Raw genomic sequence first — 17,505 nt, 5'->3', positions numbered from 1 at the left:
ACCCCAACCCAGGACGTGATAACAGAGGTGAACCACAAATCATTTATGTTTACTGAAGTCTCAGAAGAAAGGGTTTGCTCCCTGCTCTCTGTGCTGAAGGCAACTAATGATGCACTTTTTGTCATTCCTGCCTCAGTAGCTAAACAAATAGCCCCAGATATTACACCGTTTATTATTAAATTCATTAACAAATCTCTTACTTCAGGGGTGGTACCAACGATTTTGAAGAAATCTGTGGTTACGCCGCTACTAAAAAAGAATAATTTAGATCCCAAAAACTTTCAGAACTATAGACCAGTAGCGGGGCTGTCATGGCCAGCCAACATTTTGGAGAAGATTGTGACAATCCAGCTACAAGAATATGTGGATCAAGAGAACCTGTTGGACCCTCTGCAATCTGGCTTTCGACCAGGTGTGGGGACGGAGACAGCAATGTTAACAGTTTGGGACGATCTATTGGAGACGGCGGACCAGGGGGACATGTCCCTTCTGGTCATGCTTGATCTGTCCGCAGCATTTGATACGGTGAACCATGGGATTTTACTTAAACGGCTGATAGAAGCAGGTGGGGTGGGGAAGACTGCCCTGCGTTGGTTCAAATCGTTTCTCTTCAAAAGAGAACAATGAGTCCGCCTGGGAGATTTCCTGTCGGACTCAGCACTACTAAACTGTGGAATTCCGCAGGGATCCTCCCTCTCCGCTCTGCTCTTTAATCTATACGTCAAATTACTCATGGATATCCTTAGGAAGCATAGCATTCCTTTTCATTCGTATGCAGATGACACCCAGGTATTCATGAGGATACAGAATCTAAAGGAGACATAAGAAAAAGTGGAACAATGCCTGCAGGAAATTCAGGCCTGGATGTGTGCCAATCAGCCACTGCTGAATGCCAGCAAATCTGAGGTAGCCATATTTGTATCCAAACATCGCCTATATAGAGAGCAATTATACACCCCCATGATTCCTGGGGACACAGCTGGAGTTCTCTAAGAAAATCAAGAACCTAGGATGTATCTGAGAAGATAACATGGGAAGTGGAGCTCAGGTTAGCGCAAAGGTACAGGCAGCTTTCTACTCACTTCGACTCCTGAAACATTTTACCCTTCATTGCAATAGAGGATAGAGCAGTTGTCATTGGTACTCTGGTCAATTCTACACTGGATTACGGAAATGCATTATTATCAGTTATACCAATCTATCAGCTACACAGACTACAGGTCGCTCAAAATGCAGCAGTAAGGCTAGTATATAGGGTTTAAAAATCCGCTCTAATCTCTGAGCTAGGGAGAGCCCTACACTGGCTGCCTATAAAGCAAAGAATCGAATTTAAAGTTCTTTGCCTAATTTTCAAATGTGTAAACAACATAGGCCCAGGATATCTATCGGATAAAATTAGGAAGTATGTCCCTACCCGACAACTACGTTCAGCAGATAATAATTTGCTTCAGATTCCACGCACCAGGTGTGTGAGTAAAGGGGACCGTAGATTTGGAGTTTACGGTCCAAGAGCATGGAACAAATTAGCCAGAGAAATCCGCGAAATTACAAATCTCGCAGCATTCCGCAGGGCAGTAAAGGCCTACCTGTTTTGCTAGACCCTAGAATGGAACTCTATCTGAACCACTCGCCAAGCATAAAGATTACATCTGCGCCCATATACGATTGAATTCGTCAGGTGCGCGTTTACAAATTCTAAAAATCAAATCAAGAGCAGTGGTGGATGCCTGGAGATAAAAGGTGGAGAGAACTGGGCAGCAGTGGTCAGAGGAAAAGAGAGAGAACTGGGCAATAAAGAGTGCCCGTTTTTGATAGAAGAGTATGCAAGAAAATATTACCAGTGACTCTCCTTTGAAATGAAGTCTTCCAGTCTGGTGGGAGTGGTGGGCATGCTCGGAGGGAGAACTACAAAAAGAAATCCTGCAACTTCAAATTAAAGCACTATTATTCCAGCCATAGTGGATGTCTGTCTTCTTTCTATTGTCTAGTTGATGAAAAGATTTCCTGCCAGCTTCTGGTACAGCTCCTATATATACTAGTACTGGATAATCGAACGCCCCATACAGATATGACACCAACGGATTCAGCCTCTCTTGGTAACACAGGGCTTGCATCATATGGCGACTTTGGAATCGACTGTGTCCACTAGTACCACACACATAGTCAGGTGGAGAGGTACAAACTGCTCCAGAATATGAAATACATTGACTATATACTACAGGCAACTTCAATGCTCGGATGAGAGATTCATTTTTGAAAGCATGTTCATAATTGCTTATGGAGCGAAAAAGAAAACGGGGAAAGGGTCGACACCCTTTTGTGAACTGACTGCAGGTGTGAGTTTTTTTCGGGTGTAGTGATACTGACTAAGTCCAATCATAGGGTACCTACTAAAAACACATTTAAACAGTGACTGCTCAGCAGCAGAAATCAGCTTATAATTACAGCGAGTGGTGGGGGAATGCCCGCAAGAAGATACTCATGCATTCACATACTGAGAAGTTTGGTCCAACAAGAGAGCATCTGCACCCGCACCTTGGGTCCTGCAATTCATGAAATCAGTGTAAAGGTTTTTTTGTTTTATTTTGGCAATCAAACTTTCCCTCCCATTTGTCTCCTGCCCCCACCATTTATGTACGCATCTCCATGATTTGGTAGTAAGACGGGTGAAATTAGCATTTAAAAATTGACTTTTAAACAGGGGCTGTTAAAATATATTACTGGTTGAGCTAAGTACGCTATATTTGCCTTTAATTAGCGTTTCATGATTTCCCTTGCCGCCCTGGCCAATTAGACAAACATTTGAATTTAAATCAGGTTCCCCCGCACTCCGTCGCGATCAGGTCCGACCTGCCTCAAGCTTACCAAGCGTGTCATTATTTCCAGGGAGGGCTATAGGTTGAAGGCTCAGATACGAGGCAATTCGCCCAGCTTGACTGGCATGAGGGGGCAACGGCCTGTAAAGAACTTTCTAATGTTTCTATTGGCCCAATTGGCTTTATCCCAATCCTAAAAGGAATATAAATTAGCTGGTCCAGGCTGCACAGACCAAGGTTTTCTCCATCCATTACTGGGTGCAGTCGTAGTGACTGGCGCCTAGCACTTCAGTATCCTCCCTTCCCATATTCCCCTGCTCTTTTGGGGTTTGCTGCCTTCCTTCTATAGAAACCCAACCATAAAGCGTGATCCAAAAACACAGGCATTTAATCAAAGCCAGCAATCCTATTTTTATGACCCAAATAATAGGAGAATTTACCATTCCACCTGGAAGCAGTCCAGGGTCCGTGCCATGCCCATTTTGATTAAGAAATTGCGAAGGAAGTCATCCACCACTTCTGGTCTCTGCGACATTGGGGGCTTCGGAGTGACAGCGGGTCTCTCGGACTGCAGTAGAAAAGGCAAAAGACAAATTAATTCCAAACCTTCCAGCCATTACCTCTTGCTCTGTGAAAAAGGAAAATGGGTCAATGTTAACAAAAGAATGACACTAAAATATACTGTTCAAAAAGATAGTCGATATGTAAGTTGGCAGACACAAAGTCTTTAATCCTTTCTCGTAAGACTTTAAATGAACTGCTTCAGAAAATGCACTGAATAAAACATCTCTTATTAAGATTCACCATGTAGTTTGGCAGATTTAATCAGCTCTTAACTCCCTGGGACATTGGAAAGCTGTTTTCATGAAAACAATGCTTCTCCAGGCCTGGTGCAGTGCAGGAGCTTCAGTAGAAAAGCACCAACACCCTCTGGGTTCGAGGCCCTTCAATGGTGTGATATACTACTGTAAAGCGGTTAGCTGCCTACTCACAGAATAATAAATGGGCAAGCGTCTCAAAACAGAAGGCCACTGTTAATTCTGCAATGGGATGATGATAAGGTGTTGATGGAGCAAGTATTCCTTTCCATTTACCTGAACATCTTGAGTTTTCTCTTGCACGGTTCGAACCGCCCGATCCAAATCCTCATCGCCTTCTGCCAGACTTACATCGTCATCAGCTGGAATCTAAACGAAAAAAAATGCAAAAATCACCAGAAAATGTAAAGACACAAAGAGAAATAGGCATGGAGTTGTCCATTTCTGACCGAGCTAAGGCAGTGAATGCTGAAACTAGGTGCAAGATCTCTTCACACACACCACTGTGGCATCCACACCTACAAACATCCATGAGATTTGCCATGTGGGAAGAGCATCTACAACAGTTCGATCCATCCCTGATGCAGGCTCGGACTGGCCTATTGGGCAATAGGGCAATACTGAACCAAAAACACATAATTCTAGTGTGGGCCAGTTTTTTGGGTCAAAGTCGGCCACTTTTTTGGCCCATGGGGGCCAGTTTGATAAGTCACTCCACCATGTGGCTATTAGTTTTGACCAGTGCTACTGAACGATTATTCTTTAAAATGCACAATTTCCATCACATTTTATCAAAAATCTCCCCCTTGGGTACTACTGAAAAAGCATGTCACAAAAGGAATGAATTGCCATTTGCAACCGTGGGCCGCATTTTTTATTGGTGCCCAAGACAAGTGTATGCCCCAGCCCGACCCTGCCCTGATGATTAGGCGTCAATTGGCGTCAATGACAAATAAATCAGAAACCTCTTGCTCTTCTTCATTAAGAGACCGTTGAGACCTGGGACACAGAAAGTCCTCACTCTAGAAGAAGGGTTTTTAGACTGATGCCATCTGCTGGAAATCCCAGAAAGTACAGCGGGGTGTCAAGTGATAAGGGCAGAAGCATAGAGTGTACTGATGAGCGCAGCAGTAGGTCTGAGGTGCAGATGGGAATAAAAGGAGTGGTCTCCAGTACGGCAGTTAAAGCGATGTTTAACATAAATCATGCTATATGCCCAGCATATTACATAGTTCATTCAGGCTGTGTGGCTTTCCCACCAGCTTGAAGGGTTGTGTGCTCCTCCATCATGCACGTTTACTTTTTGTCTATGCGAATGACGATTTTCAAGAACGCCTTTCCAGGTGTGCCCAGTGTTACCTTGGGCATCCATGTTAATCCCATCTGAGAATTCCTGACGTGAATTGACCAAATGAAATGACTACACCCGGAATCATAATCTCCATGTGTGTTGCTTGCATGTTCATTTTGTGTCTTGTTCAACTGCAAGTGAATGTTTGTCGTCTGTTTTGTCACCGATATGCCATACCTTATACATTGACCACGCTGCTACGGTAACATAACCTGTAAATCCAGAGCAGATGCTGATCAATCTGTACAAGCATTATCCGCATGTGTGTGTGTGTGTGTGTGTGAGCACCAAGTGTAGCTACTGCAGTCATGACATCACATGTAGGCCAGTGTCTGCCGCCCATGTGCTGAAAGGTTCTGCAAACCTCAGGGCTTGGTTTCGGGGCTTTCCAGACCCCATTGTTATCAACATCGATGGTGATTGAGGCTGAAGACTATAGAGCGGTTCTTTGTGAAGAATGATAGGTTCTATGTTAAAACAACGCATTATTTGACCTCGAAAGTAAAAAAGTTCACTTTTCTTTTTTAACCAAATTGTTGAGGGCAAAATGTAGTCTCAGAACCTCCACCCCCACTCTCACCTTCCCCTACTGCCCTTATATCTAACAAACTAACCCCCACCCACCATCTACCTTTTTGCCATTAAAAAAATGCAGTAAAAAATGTGGTAAGAATAAAAAATGCAATCATTTGACTTTCAACCAAAAAGTGGAGTACATAATTATAGACGTTGGTGTTGCTCTCTGAGGTACTGATTATGCCCCAGACTTCATCCACATCCTCGCCCCTTACTGGGAGCACCGCGTGAGCACTACACGAAAAACTATTCAAAAACTGAAAAGGACTGACGACTGGCTCGAATACTCCAAGCACCAACAGCACTGAAAGAGTGGGACGCCCAAAACCACCAGGCCGACCCAGGGAACTAGGGGTGGTGGTGCCAGGTAATCTACAATTTTTCGAGGACCAATACAGTATCTTGACTAATCGGGAAGCAGCCAACGATGACCGAATACAGAGCTAATACACTCTAAATCCCACATAGGACTGCCGCTGAGAAGGCTGGTCTGGGAGAGAAGACAAACTGAAAGATGCAGTCCAATGGTGGCTGTAGGAGACGTCAACGGCCATTTACTTAATTTGGTGTGATTTGTTGTGAGATTTGACATGGGTCGCGATTTCCCTGTAGATCTGTAGAAGAGGTGTGTGGACCAATGTTTATCTTTTGCTTGCAGGATGCATTGACCATGGAATTGAACACCTTTATAGAACTCAGTGTTACTGTCACTGTTTAGGTATGTGCTTGATCCAAAACTCCAAAGGTAATCACTTCCTGCGTGATGAAGTTCTCAGGTACCCCTCGTGGGGTGGCGAAGGGTGCCAGGTTACTCTCCAAGAGAAAGTATGATGGCTTCACAGAGGGTCCCATGGTCACCTTAACCGTGTCCCAGGCAAGGCTCAGACACAGTAGACATCTCCTCCCAAAGGGAGAGAATAAAACTCCCACTGACTAGACCCAAAATCCCACAGACAGAAAACAAACACACCAACTCCTCAATATTCCGTTACACACTCAGGAAACTGTTCCCCTCACTCCCCACCCACATCCCCCCCCCCCCACACACTCCTGCTGCTGCCGAAAATCTCAGCCTGGATGAACACCAATTGCTCAGGCCCAAAGAGATCCTCCCTGAGCCTCGAGTTCCCGTGTATAATACAATATTGCAAGTTTACGGTTTCCAGGCAATCCAGCAGTAGGCGCACTTCAGAGGGCTGGATAGATTCTCTGTGAGCAAAGAGTTCCCATGCAAGACAGAACATTGCTATTTTGCGGTTTTCTGAAAGGACTGCAACCCTCAAATGATACAAACTTTCCAACCCATTGTCTGCAGGAAGACCCTCCTATCGCAGGTGATACAAAATTGCGATTTTGCTTGGAGCAAACATTTCTTGCAAATTCAGAAGGATTAAAAAAACCTGTCCTAGGATTTTTCACAATTTGTTTGCATGCTGGAGAATTAGAGGAGCTGGGTCTTTACCCAACAGTGCTAGACAGCAACAGGAAAGAGGAAGTGGAATACAAGATGGCAGACAGGCCAAATAAAGGCTTGGTCCAATACCAAGAATCCAAAATGACCAAAAACGACCATGCAAGGGGTGCCAGCCACAGGCCTTCACCAATCTGAAGGGACAGGTGCAGATCCTCACAAGGAGCCTAGCGTATCTCAAGGAGCCTAGAATCAAGAAGATAGGGTCCAGGAGACTGGGTTTGGCCAGACCAGAGGGAGTTTGCTCTATATAAAGACCCTGGAGTCTGGGCCCAGGGGGGTGGGTGTCAGCACGCCAGGACAGACCAGACTTTCATAAAGTGGTGAGAGCAGAGATCTATTCCTTGAAATCAATAAGGATGAGCATAAAAGGTGTATATATCGTTTAAGACCTTGAGTGCAAGAGAGGTTAAAAGGAGAGTGCTGCTCAGAGGATCATAGCATAATTAAAGTAATGCCCAAAGCAGTGAATAAGGGGTGGGGAGGTAGAAAGAGAGGCATGACAGGGAGTACACCAGTCAGAGTTAGTTACAGATGCAGAATGCCCAGGAAAGGAGAGAAGGGAAAAGGAAGCACACCATTGCAACATGGGAATAGGAGTGTGAGGGAGAAGGAGCGAAGAGTAGAGCAGTTGAGGCGGAACGCCCTGAGAGTGAAGAACCAACAGCAGTCAGCAAGAGTAAAAAGGAAGCCTGTGGAATAGAGCAGTGACTGATTAAGAGACTGATTAAGAGATTGGCCAATGCACAGTGGATAGAATCTGGAATTACAAGACACTGATGAGCCCATTGAACTGGATGGTCTCCAGCCAGCCCTCTGACTGGGGATCTCCAAACAGCCCTTTAGGATGAGTAGCAGGACCCTCGAGATAGATGGGGAAGCAGATTCATACTCATGCATCAAATAACTATGATAACTCAATAGTTTGGCAAAGGGAGTCTGTTTAGTGACAAGTACATAAAATGGGTACTACAATGAACATCAGCAACCACTCGATCGTCTCTCTCGCTTCCAACTCCCCTTAATTTAAAAAAACACAGTATTTATAGCAAAAACGCGTCATCATTGACGTGCAACCTTAAAAACCTAACATGCAACGTGATTGGTTATAGGAAGGTAACTTTATCATAGGTACTATATCTGTATGTGGTAACGGGGAGAGGGGATTGGATAATTAATGGCAGGTGGGGCAACTAAGCTCTTCCTTCAAAATGGCCACTATGAACGTCCCTAAAAGTATGACGTCCCATTGGCTCTACTCTCTATAGGACCCTAAATTACACGGTCAACTACGATAGGGTTGGCATCAACCCCACTCATACTTTTCCACTTACGTCTAGCAGCATGCAGAAAGTCCAGCCAGGTGCAGGGAGTTTGTCTGCATCCCAGCTTCCCTCCAATTATGTTACAATCAATCATCACCTCAGTGGTCATGTGTCAATTACTGCTTTGTAGTTTGGCCTCAAGCCTGCTTCTTGGTCCGAGAACTTTTAAGGAGTATAGGCATGGCAAAGATCCATGCGTAGGTGTGAAAGTCTCACTCTTCCAGCCTGCCCGGTCACGTGACTAGAACACAGTCAAATCGGCCTCTTCTTCATGTATTTTCATGTATTTGATTTAATTCTGCCAGTCTTCTACCATCTGTGGCTTATCTTGACCTTTCTAAACAGGGTACTCTATTCTTGTCTCCTTAATTGTATCCACTGTTGGCCTTTTCCAAACAGATACGACCTTGGCTTCTTGGCATGGTTACCCTCAAGTGAGTTTCGCTCCGTCTTAATTCTCTATTCGTTTGCTGCAACACTCTCCTCTTGAGACCTTTAATAACCTTTGTTCAATTCTGCTCATGTGCGTAGTGGAATTATACTCATGTATAAAGTGCTTTTGGGAGATATATATATATGTATATGTTGGCGCTTGCTGTAATCTATTTACTATTAAGCATAAGCACGCTTCACAATTTCTTTGCTTCTTGCGGCTTCTTGCATCTGTACACGCTTAAACTAACCGAATATCTTCATCGTGTACATGGCCTAAGTTTCTTCATCTTGGGTTCAAGATGTCATTTATCCATAGTATTTCCTTTTGACTTTGTTTTCCATCAGCATTCTCTGGTTTTATATCATCTATGTGTGTTTCAGTCCGATGTTTTATGACATCACCATGCATCTTCCTTTATTATCTTCTTGGCTTCTTCGGGTATTCCATTCTGACAACCGTCATTTTGTCTTGACTGTAGATAGGGTTTTCTCAATGGGTACCTTACGGTCCAGGTTCTCTTAGGTGTTGGTACTTCAATAGGTGCTGTTACTCTGATAGGCACTGGGTAGAGCCCAACCGCTGCTTTTTGCTGGTTTATTTGTTCTTCATACGTCACATACTTTGGCGTGAAAGTACCGGGTACTATGAAAGGGGCGGCTGGAGTGTGGATGATACTTGGCACTTCCTCTTCACCGTAGAGTAGATGGCTGCCCTTTAACCATGACCTGCACACCTGGCCCATTTTCAGGACTCTGGGAGTTGCAACAACATAGATCAAGGCCCTTCCCTTTCTCGATGCTGGACCCATACATTTCTACTGTGGTTGCCTATCATGCTGGGGAATTCAGAGAAAAATGGACCACAGGCTGATCAGGATGAGGTTCAGAGAAGGAGGAGGAGAAATTGTGAGACATCACAGTGAAACTAGTGCCAGTGAAGGATTGGCCAAGAACCCCCGAAACAAGCAAGTCCCAGAACAGGGACAACCAGAGACTGCATTGAAGAAACCATTGGTTTCATTAATGATAATGATGTGTTATTTATATAGCGCCTTTATCCAAAGCGCTAGACAGAGCACATATTTACATACAATATCACCCAACCGAAATTGGTACTTATTGATCGACCTCTGAAGGATGAAAGGCCGAGTTGGCCTTGCTGGGATTCGAACTTGTGACCTCCAGATCACACTCAGATCGCAGCAGCAGTGAGCGCTCAACCCGCTAAGCTATTTTACCCGCATAAGACATTAAATAGGAAATCATTTGTTGTGTTGGCAACTCGTGCTCTGACTTATTTATTGTTCACTCCGGAGTGCTTCAGGGGTCAATTCTTTTTCCGATGTTATTCAAATTATAGGCGTTGTGGAACTTAATGGCTAAATATGGAGTTGATATTCATCAATATGCTGATGACACTCTGGTATATTTTAGAATCTCATCTGAGCATGATTTGCAGTAGTTACGTAATTTTTAAACAGAGCTGGAATCCTGGATTTCCTCATATTTTCTAAAACTAAAATCTCCCAAAGACGGAGTGTCTCTTATTCACCAGCTCCTCCTCAAATCAAGCATTAGTGGTGTAGTAAATCCAGCAGAGTTGGGTCATTAAATGACCCTGCCTCTATAGCCAAATCATTAGGTTTTGATATCGATGAAAACATATCTTTCACTCCTTCTATTAATAGGCTGATTAGGTCTGCAAATCACTTTTTGCGTTAACAGCTGTGAAGAACTATGTTTGGATTGATCATTTTAGGACCTTAGTCCAATTTCTGGTATTGTCTAGAATTGATTATGGCAATTCGATTTTAAATGGAATCCTACAGATGACATTAGCACGTTTAAAAGCAGTACTTCATCCAGCTGCATGCGCGATTTCGCGAGTCAGAAGATTTGACCATATGAGCCCGATTCTGTACTGCCTACATCGGTTTCCTTAGAGGCGTTGCTCATATATAAACTGTTAAGCATAATTTTCAAAGTGATTCATTTTCAGACCCCCACACATCTCGCTGCTAAACTAAAAATCACTGGAGGATCAAGAGGTCTCCGCAGTCGAGACTCTGTACTTCTTGAAGCACCTATGTTTAAGCGTGCATTCTCTTCTAAAGATCTTTTTCAGGGGCTGCCGTTAATTTTTTTGTATCTGCTATCAGTTGAATTACATAAAATTCCGGAGTACCAACATTTTAGGAAGATGATAAAAGCATGGTTTTGGAAGTCCACATTGAAATATGTGGGTATTGATTTTAATTTCCTTTGCTTCTTAAATCTTTGTGTTTGTTTTAATAATCGTTGTTTTAGTCTAACGTTTTGTATTGAATGGTTATATGCAATTATTGGGAATTGCACGTGCGCATTCATGCCTTCTTCACGTTATATTAAATTTGTAGTTAATAAATAAACATTGAAGAATTTTTTTCTTTTCGAAAGGAGGGACTTATTTTATGTTATGTTATTCATGGTTTTATAGAGGGAAAATGTACACCTGTAGGTATCTTGGCACTATAGATAATGAAACTCAGGCTAAACTTTTCCATGCATCACAGATTAGACAGGATTATAATAACCCAGAGTAGAGAGTTTTGAGTTTCTTTCTGAAAGATAGATTAGTCCCTCTCTGCATAGTAAGAGGTAGCCTATTCCATAACTTTTAAGCCTGTATCAAGAAAGCTCGACCTCCCTGACGCTATTTGCGAAGCAAGCAATGTGCACCAGTCTGTTACTGCAGGATCTCAGAGCGCGTCTGGGGGGGGCACAGTGTGAACGTAGAAGAGAAAGGGGAATCACAATAAGAGTTTCAGCTTTTGAAGAGTGAGCAGAGACCTTTAAACATTATCCTTTAACAGGAAGCCAGTGTAGTGTGAGGCTGGTGTAATATGATCAGATCTCTTGATCTCTTGATCTTCATCAGTGTTCTGGCAGCCGTGTCTGGTACTCTCTGCAGTCTCTTCAGAGAGAAAGACGGGAGACCTAGGTAGACGCCGTTCTTGTAATCCCGACGAGGGGATATGAAAGAATATATCACCATAACCTGATGTGTGAAAGTGAAGTAAGGCAGTAGGGGTCTGACTTTCCCCCATAAGAAAAAAAACAGGTTCTGGTAATAGCTCCCAACTGTTTGTCTATGGTTTGCTCATGTGTCACGATTATGGCTAGGGTTTTAACCTCACCTTTTGTTTCTGGACATTGCCCAAAATTGTCAGGCCAGAAGGATGGATTCTGTGAGGGACTGGAATTCACAATTAAAATCTCAGTTTTATCTGGGTTCGTTTTCAGCACATTGGCATCCTGTTGTTGACATCTTCTGTGAAGGGATCCCGGGAACAGAGACATTTTTAAAGACTTTTCCTTTAGAGCATTGTGTCTCTCCAGGAAGGGGACACCGGAACCTCACGGGCACTTTTAGTTTGTGCTAAACTTCCTGTTAGTCACAACATCGCAGTAATCCTGACATTCTAATTGCACTTTAGTCCTACCCCGTTCATTATTTATTTTTGCCCATTCCCTGCAAAAGTTACCTAAAAAAATCATTTTAATCTAATGTTTTCGAGTCTGGTTTGTAATTTGAGCATAGACTTGATAACTTGTTTTTCCTCTAAATGCCATGTTGCCCTACTAAGACGTCAAGCCAGTAGAAGGTCAATGTCAGGGCTGGGGACAACAGTATCTTCTCTACCCCATACAAAGGTCTTTGCAGATGCAATGAAAAGCAGAGTGAACTCTCGCAGAGCCTGCACCCTACTTGGTAACTGGTTTCACATACCAAGAGGCCAACTGCAGTGTAGCACTGCTCAGTGACAGCATTGGAAGCATGAGCCTGGTAAAGCAACTAGTCCACGGGTGCCGTGCCATCAGAGAGCATCGCAGTGGACTGCGATTGGCACTTTTCTGTCGATTGCCGGCTACCAAGGGCAGCCGGTGGCCTAATAAAGGGACAGACCTGCAGCTCTGGTGGTGCTACGAGCCAAATCCGCACCGTATAAGAGGGGGAAGGGAGGCAGAGGGAACCGTGGGAAAGGGGCTGAATGTTTTCTTCCCATGTGGTTGAAGGGGGAGAGAGACATGCAAGAGTGATGGGGGAGTGCGACTAGGCACCAGGTATTTCATAGTACCTGGGGACAGAGAGAAAGGGGAGGCTAGCAGGACAGCAGATTTGTGCGTTACCCATCAATGTTGCCCATGGTTCCCCTATGGCTTCCCTTTCCTGGAAACAGCACACCAGAGATCAGAATGGACACAGGTGAGGAGTGGGCTTGAATAGTAAAATTGAAGATAGTTAACTGAAAGAGGGGTGCATTTCACGCATGTGCTGCGAGTGACATGCTAGAGAGCACAAGCTTCTTTCTTGTTTTCCATCAAATGTCTTTCGGAAATCATTGATGGAATGTCCCTATTGCTCACAGTCACTCCTCTACAGTGCCATCTGTACACTTCCTCTGAATGCACAAAAGTGCTCTCCCACAAATCTCCAAGCAAACACATAAGGGTATTACTATTGCGCTCTACTGTGCTGAATAGGGTTGCAAGCTTCCAGTGGGATCTCTGTGGCGCAAAGTGGGTTTGGAGACCTCAGTGAAGTTCTCTGTGGTACTAATATGCTTGGAACCTGCATTACATTTTCATGGACCTGAGCAGACGTATTTAGGTTTTGAAGCGCTCATGTTTGCTGATGCATACTTTTTGCAGACCTTTGGGGTACAAAGGTTTGCTGACATTAATGTTAGCGTAAAAATGGGGTTCAGCCCTTACTTTTTGCTCTTCTTAAACCTGCATATATTTGCAGACCACAGTGTGCCTCATCATTATTCTGATGGTACGACTCCTCAAAGAATCCAACATGTTGCAGTATCGTTGGTCGGAGAACCAAATGTAGTAGAATTATAATTATGCATTGTGCATCCGATTCTCGGGCAGCAGTAATCCACCCGAGACAGGGCCATCTTAAGCACTTTTGGGGCCTTGGGCACGGACATCTTTGGGGCCCCCCCTCAACAAAACCAAAGGAATTAAGGGATCAAGAATACTGGTCGCGCCCCACCCTCCACCTGTCGCGCTCACAACCTATAGGTTGATATGCTGTCTCGCAGCCTAATAAGCACGTTTACTCCCTTTAATTCCTCTTGCCCTCTTCATTCTTGCTCTAATCAGAATGATAAACAAGTAGCATTTGAAGACCAACATTAGCAGTCTACAAAGGGGTTACTGTTCTAGTACATGTAGGATACTTTTTATCAAAACCATCCAGGAAGGTAGATGTAGTATTAATGCAGGACCGTATGCAAAAGGTACATGTAACCCATAACAGACAGAGAACTCACATTATCTGCCTCACAGAATGCAAAAGTGCTCTTTTGGAAGGGAGGAGAACGTTATACATACCGTAGCATGGATAGTGGAGGCAGATTAGAAGCTACCAGGAAGGTGTCTTTATCCAGACAGACTAAGATTAGAAGTGGGATATGGTTTTCAAATAGTGTTGCCATTAGATATCAAAAGGAACAAATGCCTGTGGTGTGCGATATCAATAAGCTCACCATTAACACAGTGAAACCAAGAATAAGGCTTTTTTGAAGATCATACAATGAGAAGGAAATCACTCTGAAGGGCTGACAATTTTAAAGGTTTAGGGACTGGCAATATTGAGAGGTTATGCAATGCAAGATTAAATGTGATGCCCGGGATCATACATTGGTGAAGGGGTGAAGCTAGGATTTGGGCCAGCTCTGGTATTTCTGCATTTGAACTCTTTGTTTTAGTTCATGGTAAGAACTGGAAAAGAATCTCATTTTATTAAAAAACTGACTTGGAAAGTACACAAATCACATTACCAAACATGGCCATTTTTAAACAAAATATTATAGAAGGGTGTTATGCAAAATGGCAATGATTCTAGCTTCTTTCTCTCCATCATCAAGGGAAGTATGTAAGAACCAGCATACCAATCGATGTGATTTAACACATTTTATCTGGGTTTGTCTTTTGTATTTTAAAGCTTTAAATACTTCCAAAACAATGGCTTGTGACATTTTCATTTATAAACGTGCATAAAAACCTTTGACTTTTACCAAAAAGCAAACCTTTTTTTGTGTGAAACAAGCAGACCTTAAAATGTGCATGCCTGAGGCCTGCAACATATGGCAGCTCTCTTCCTCTCTTCCGTTTACCAACCCTTCTACTCAAATGGCCTACATAAGAAGAAAGATCAAGTAATGGGCTAAATGATACCAGCAGCATGCAAGAAAGCAAACCTCACAGAAGACAGCTCAGTAATGTAAGATATATTATTTGACCAGGATCACTGTATTGTCTGCTGGCAAATCCAGGATACAAATATGAACACTGTTGTTCCATAATCTTGAATTTGGATACTTATTCACCTCTTGGACTAACAGTTTATGCCATCGCTGGAAGAGATTGCTTAGGTTTTACAACACATATGAACAAACCAATGTCTAGACCTTCACCATACGGATGATATGTTAGTTTTTATAGCAACCCCTATCTGGTATAGGTACATTGCTGGTGATAGCAGATGTTGTTCTGCAAAACCAAGTACATAGGCTGGCAGGTTTATACACTTCAGACATAGGAAAGGCTCAGCCAGCCTTGCTGGAATGTGATATTCTAGTGTTGCATATGAACACATATCTCTGCAATGGGTGCTTCACACAATGAGCTAACTTCTGAACCATTGTGACACTCAATTTATCAATATGCATTTCACCATTGCCTATTGCACATGATCAACATAATTCCCACAGGAAGGAAAGAATGCAACAGAGTTGTAGCATAAGGAACACACAAACCATGTATACCACAGTGAACACAGAAAGCAATTCATGATGAATTGATCAAGGCAGAATGTACTTGCCAAAACAGAAAGGCAATGGGTTTAGAGCCTCAGCAGCACCCCATAAAATAACGGACGTGTGCTATTTAAGACTGGTGAACAATGTAATCTTACTTCTTCAGATCAGCTAGCCTTGCGAGGCCCCCTCCAAGGTGGGGGCCCTGGGAAAGTGCCCCTTTTGCACTCCCATAAAAACGTCTCTGACCCGAGAAGCTTGACAAGAGTTACACAGCAACCCTAACACAACAGAAATCCAAAAGGTACCCAAAACATATGCTGCAGAAACATTGGAGCCAATTTTCGTCTTGTCCATAATTTGGTTCGGGGACCAGTTTCGTGTAGACCTACAGGCAGGTAGGTCCCTGCCACTGAATTTTGGTTATTTGCACGGCGAAGTGCAAAAGTACAGGACAAAAGGAGGCGTACAAGCACGCACGTTGAATTTTGCCCTGCACTTTTGCACTCCGTCGTGTACTTTGAGGAAATGATGCCTGCCATGCAAACATGGCAGGCAGCATTTGCGATGGATCCCTGTGGCCACACAGGGACACAGGACATTCGCGCTGGCATGTAAATGTAGTATTTGGTGAAAAGAAAGGGAGCGTCGGAAATGCAAGTTGCGTTCTGCCTCTCCTCTCCACCATATAAATTAGCGAAAATTGACCATAGCACGGATCAATAGTGTAAAAGCCTTACGCAAAGGTTTTTTTACACTATTGATTCCTGCCATGGTGCTTTTACACATGGTCGAGGATGAGCCTCAGTGAAGCCAGCTGGCTGGCCTTTGGAAGACTGACAGTGTTGAAAGCTTAAAATACGGGGCAGCTGGATGTCACTGACCAAACAGAGATTACCTGATGGCTGAGTGCAGACAGGGACACCGAATCAAACAACGATGTACAAGAAACACAATTGGGAGTGACCTTTGACCTGAAAGCGCTCTGACAGAAAATACAATTTTTCACATTGAAGTCAATAAAATACTTGTACTGAAGATAACCCTTTGGCGTGGAAGGGATTTGTTTGTCAGTACAGTAATCAACTGTTCTTAAAACCGAGCATGACCGACTTTGAATCAAATGTAATTGAGCTCAAAAGTCAAGTAATAAAACCTGGGGTGGAGGAGGTGAATCAAACTTGGGCTGGTAAGTCTATATTCGCAAATTATATATTTTTCTCTTTTCTATGGAATACGTGTTAAAGTCCCTAGAGCTGATTTTGGAAGTCCCCGTAGCATAAATGGAGGAGCCGAAGACTGCTATAACACAATTATGCCTGTCTTAATGCCTCCATTTATGCTGCAGGAAATGTATGTTGCTTTTGAAGGCTGAGGGCAGGGGAGTAACAGGAATTACATTTCCACCTTCTGTTGAGATTTTCATGCTGGCCTACAACCAATGATTTCATAGGAAATCCTTCTAAACACTGTCCGACATGCTGGCATGACGGACAGCGTTTATTTTTCATTAGGAACGCTGCTTACCATGTACCCATAGTAAGCAGTGTTCATAATGAACATTAAACACTGTCCGACATGCCATGTTGAGCTGCGTTTGATTGTAATTTTGAGCACCCGTTGCCATGCAGCGCTCACAATTAAAAGTAAACGCTGCCTGACATACGTGCATGCCAGGCAGCGTTTACTTAATTTTCCCCCTACTGTGCAAATGACAACAATCTGGTGGTGGCGAACTGGCTACACCACAGTGCAAACGGAACAGATCCCTGCCGTCAGATTACGCTTTGTTATACAATTAGCTCCCTTGCGTTTTCTCTTGGTGGTAATGCATTGTTTTTTAGACATAAGACTTGCTCGCTGTGGTGTTGCATCTCAAAAAAAGACAAACGTTGTGCAAT

The 17,505-nt window shown here is 43.5% G+C and overlaps 1 protein-coding gene across 1 annotated transcript in view; it reads right to left on the bottom strand.

Annotated features, from left to right (window-relative positions):
* SPAG16 (sperm associated antigen 16) overlaps positions 1-17,505 on the bottom strand; it is a 2,683,085-nt gene that overhangs the window by 2,608,693 nt on the left and 56,887 nt on the right. Inside the window, exons 3-4 of the mRNA XM_069615929.1 lie at positions 3,911-4,003; positions 3,257-3,384 (exon numbers count right to left, since the gene is read on the bottom strand). Of these exons, the coding sequence (XP_069472030.1) occupies positions 3,257-3,384; positions 3,911-4,003 (221 nt within the window). The remainder of the gene's footprint in view (positions 1-3,256; positions 3,385-3,910; positions 4,004-17,505) is intronic.

This window comes from Ambystoma mexicanum, chromosome 9, assembly GCF_040938575.1.
Source record: "Ambystoma mexicanum isolate Mex_15411 chromosome 9, UKY_AmexF1_1, whole genome shotgun sequence".
Taxonomy (NCBI): Eukaryota; Metazoa; Chordata; class Amphibia; order Caudata; family Ambystomatidae; genus Ambystoma; species Ambystoma mexicanum.
Note: the sequence above shows the minus strand (reverse complement) of the source record. Positions and strands in the feature narration are given on the sequence as shown.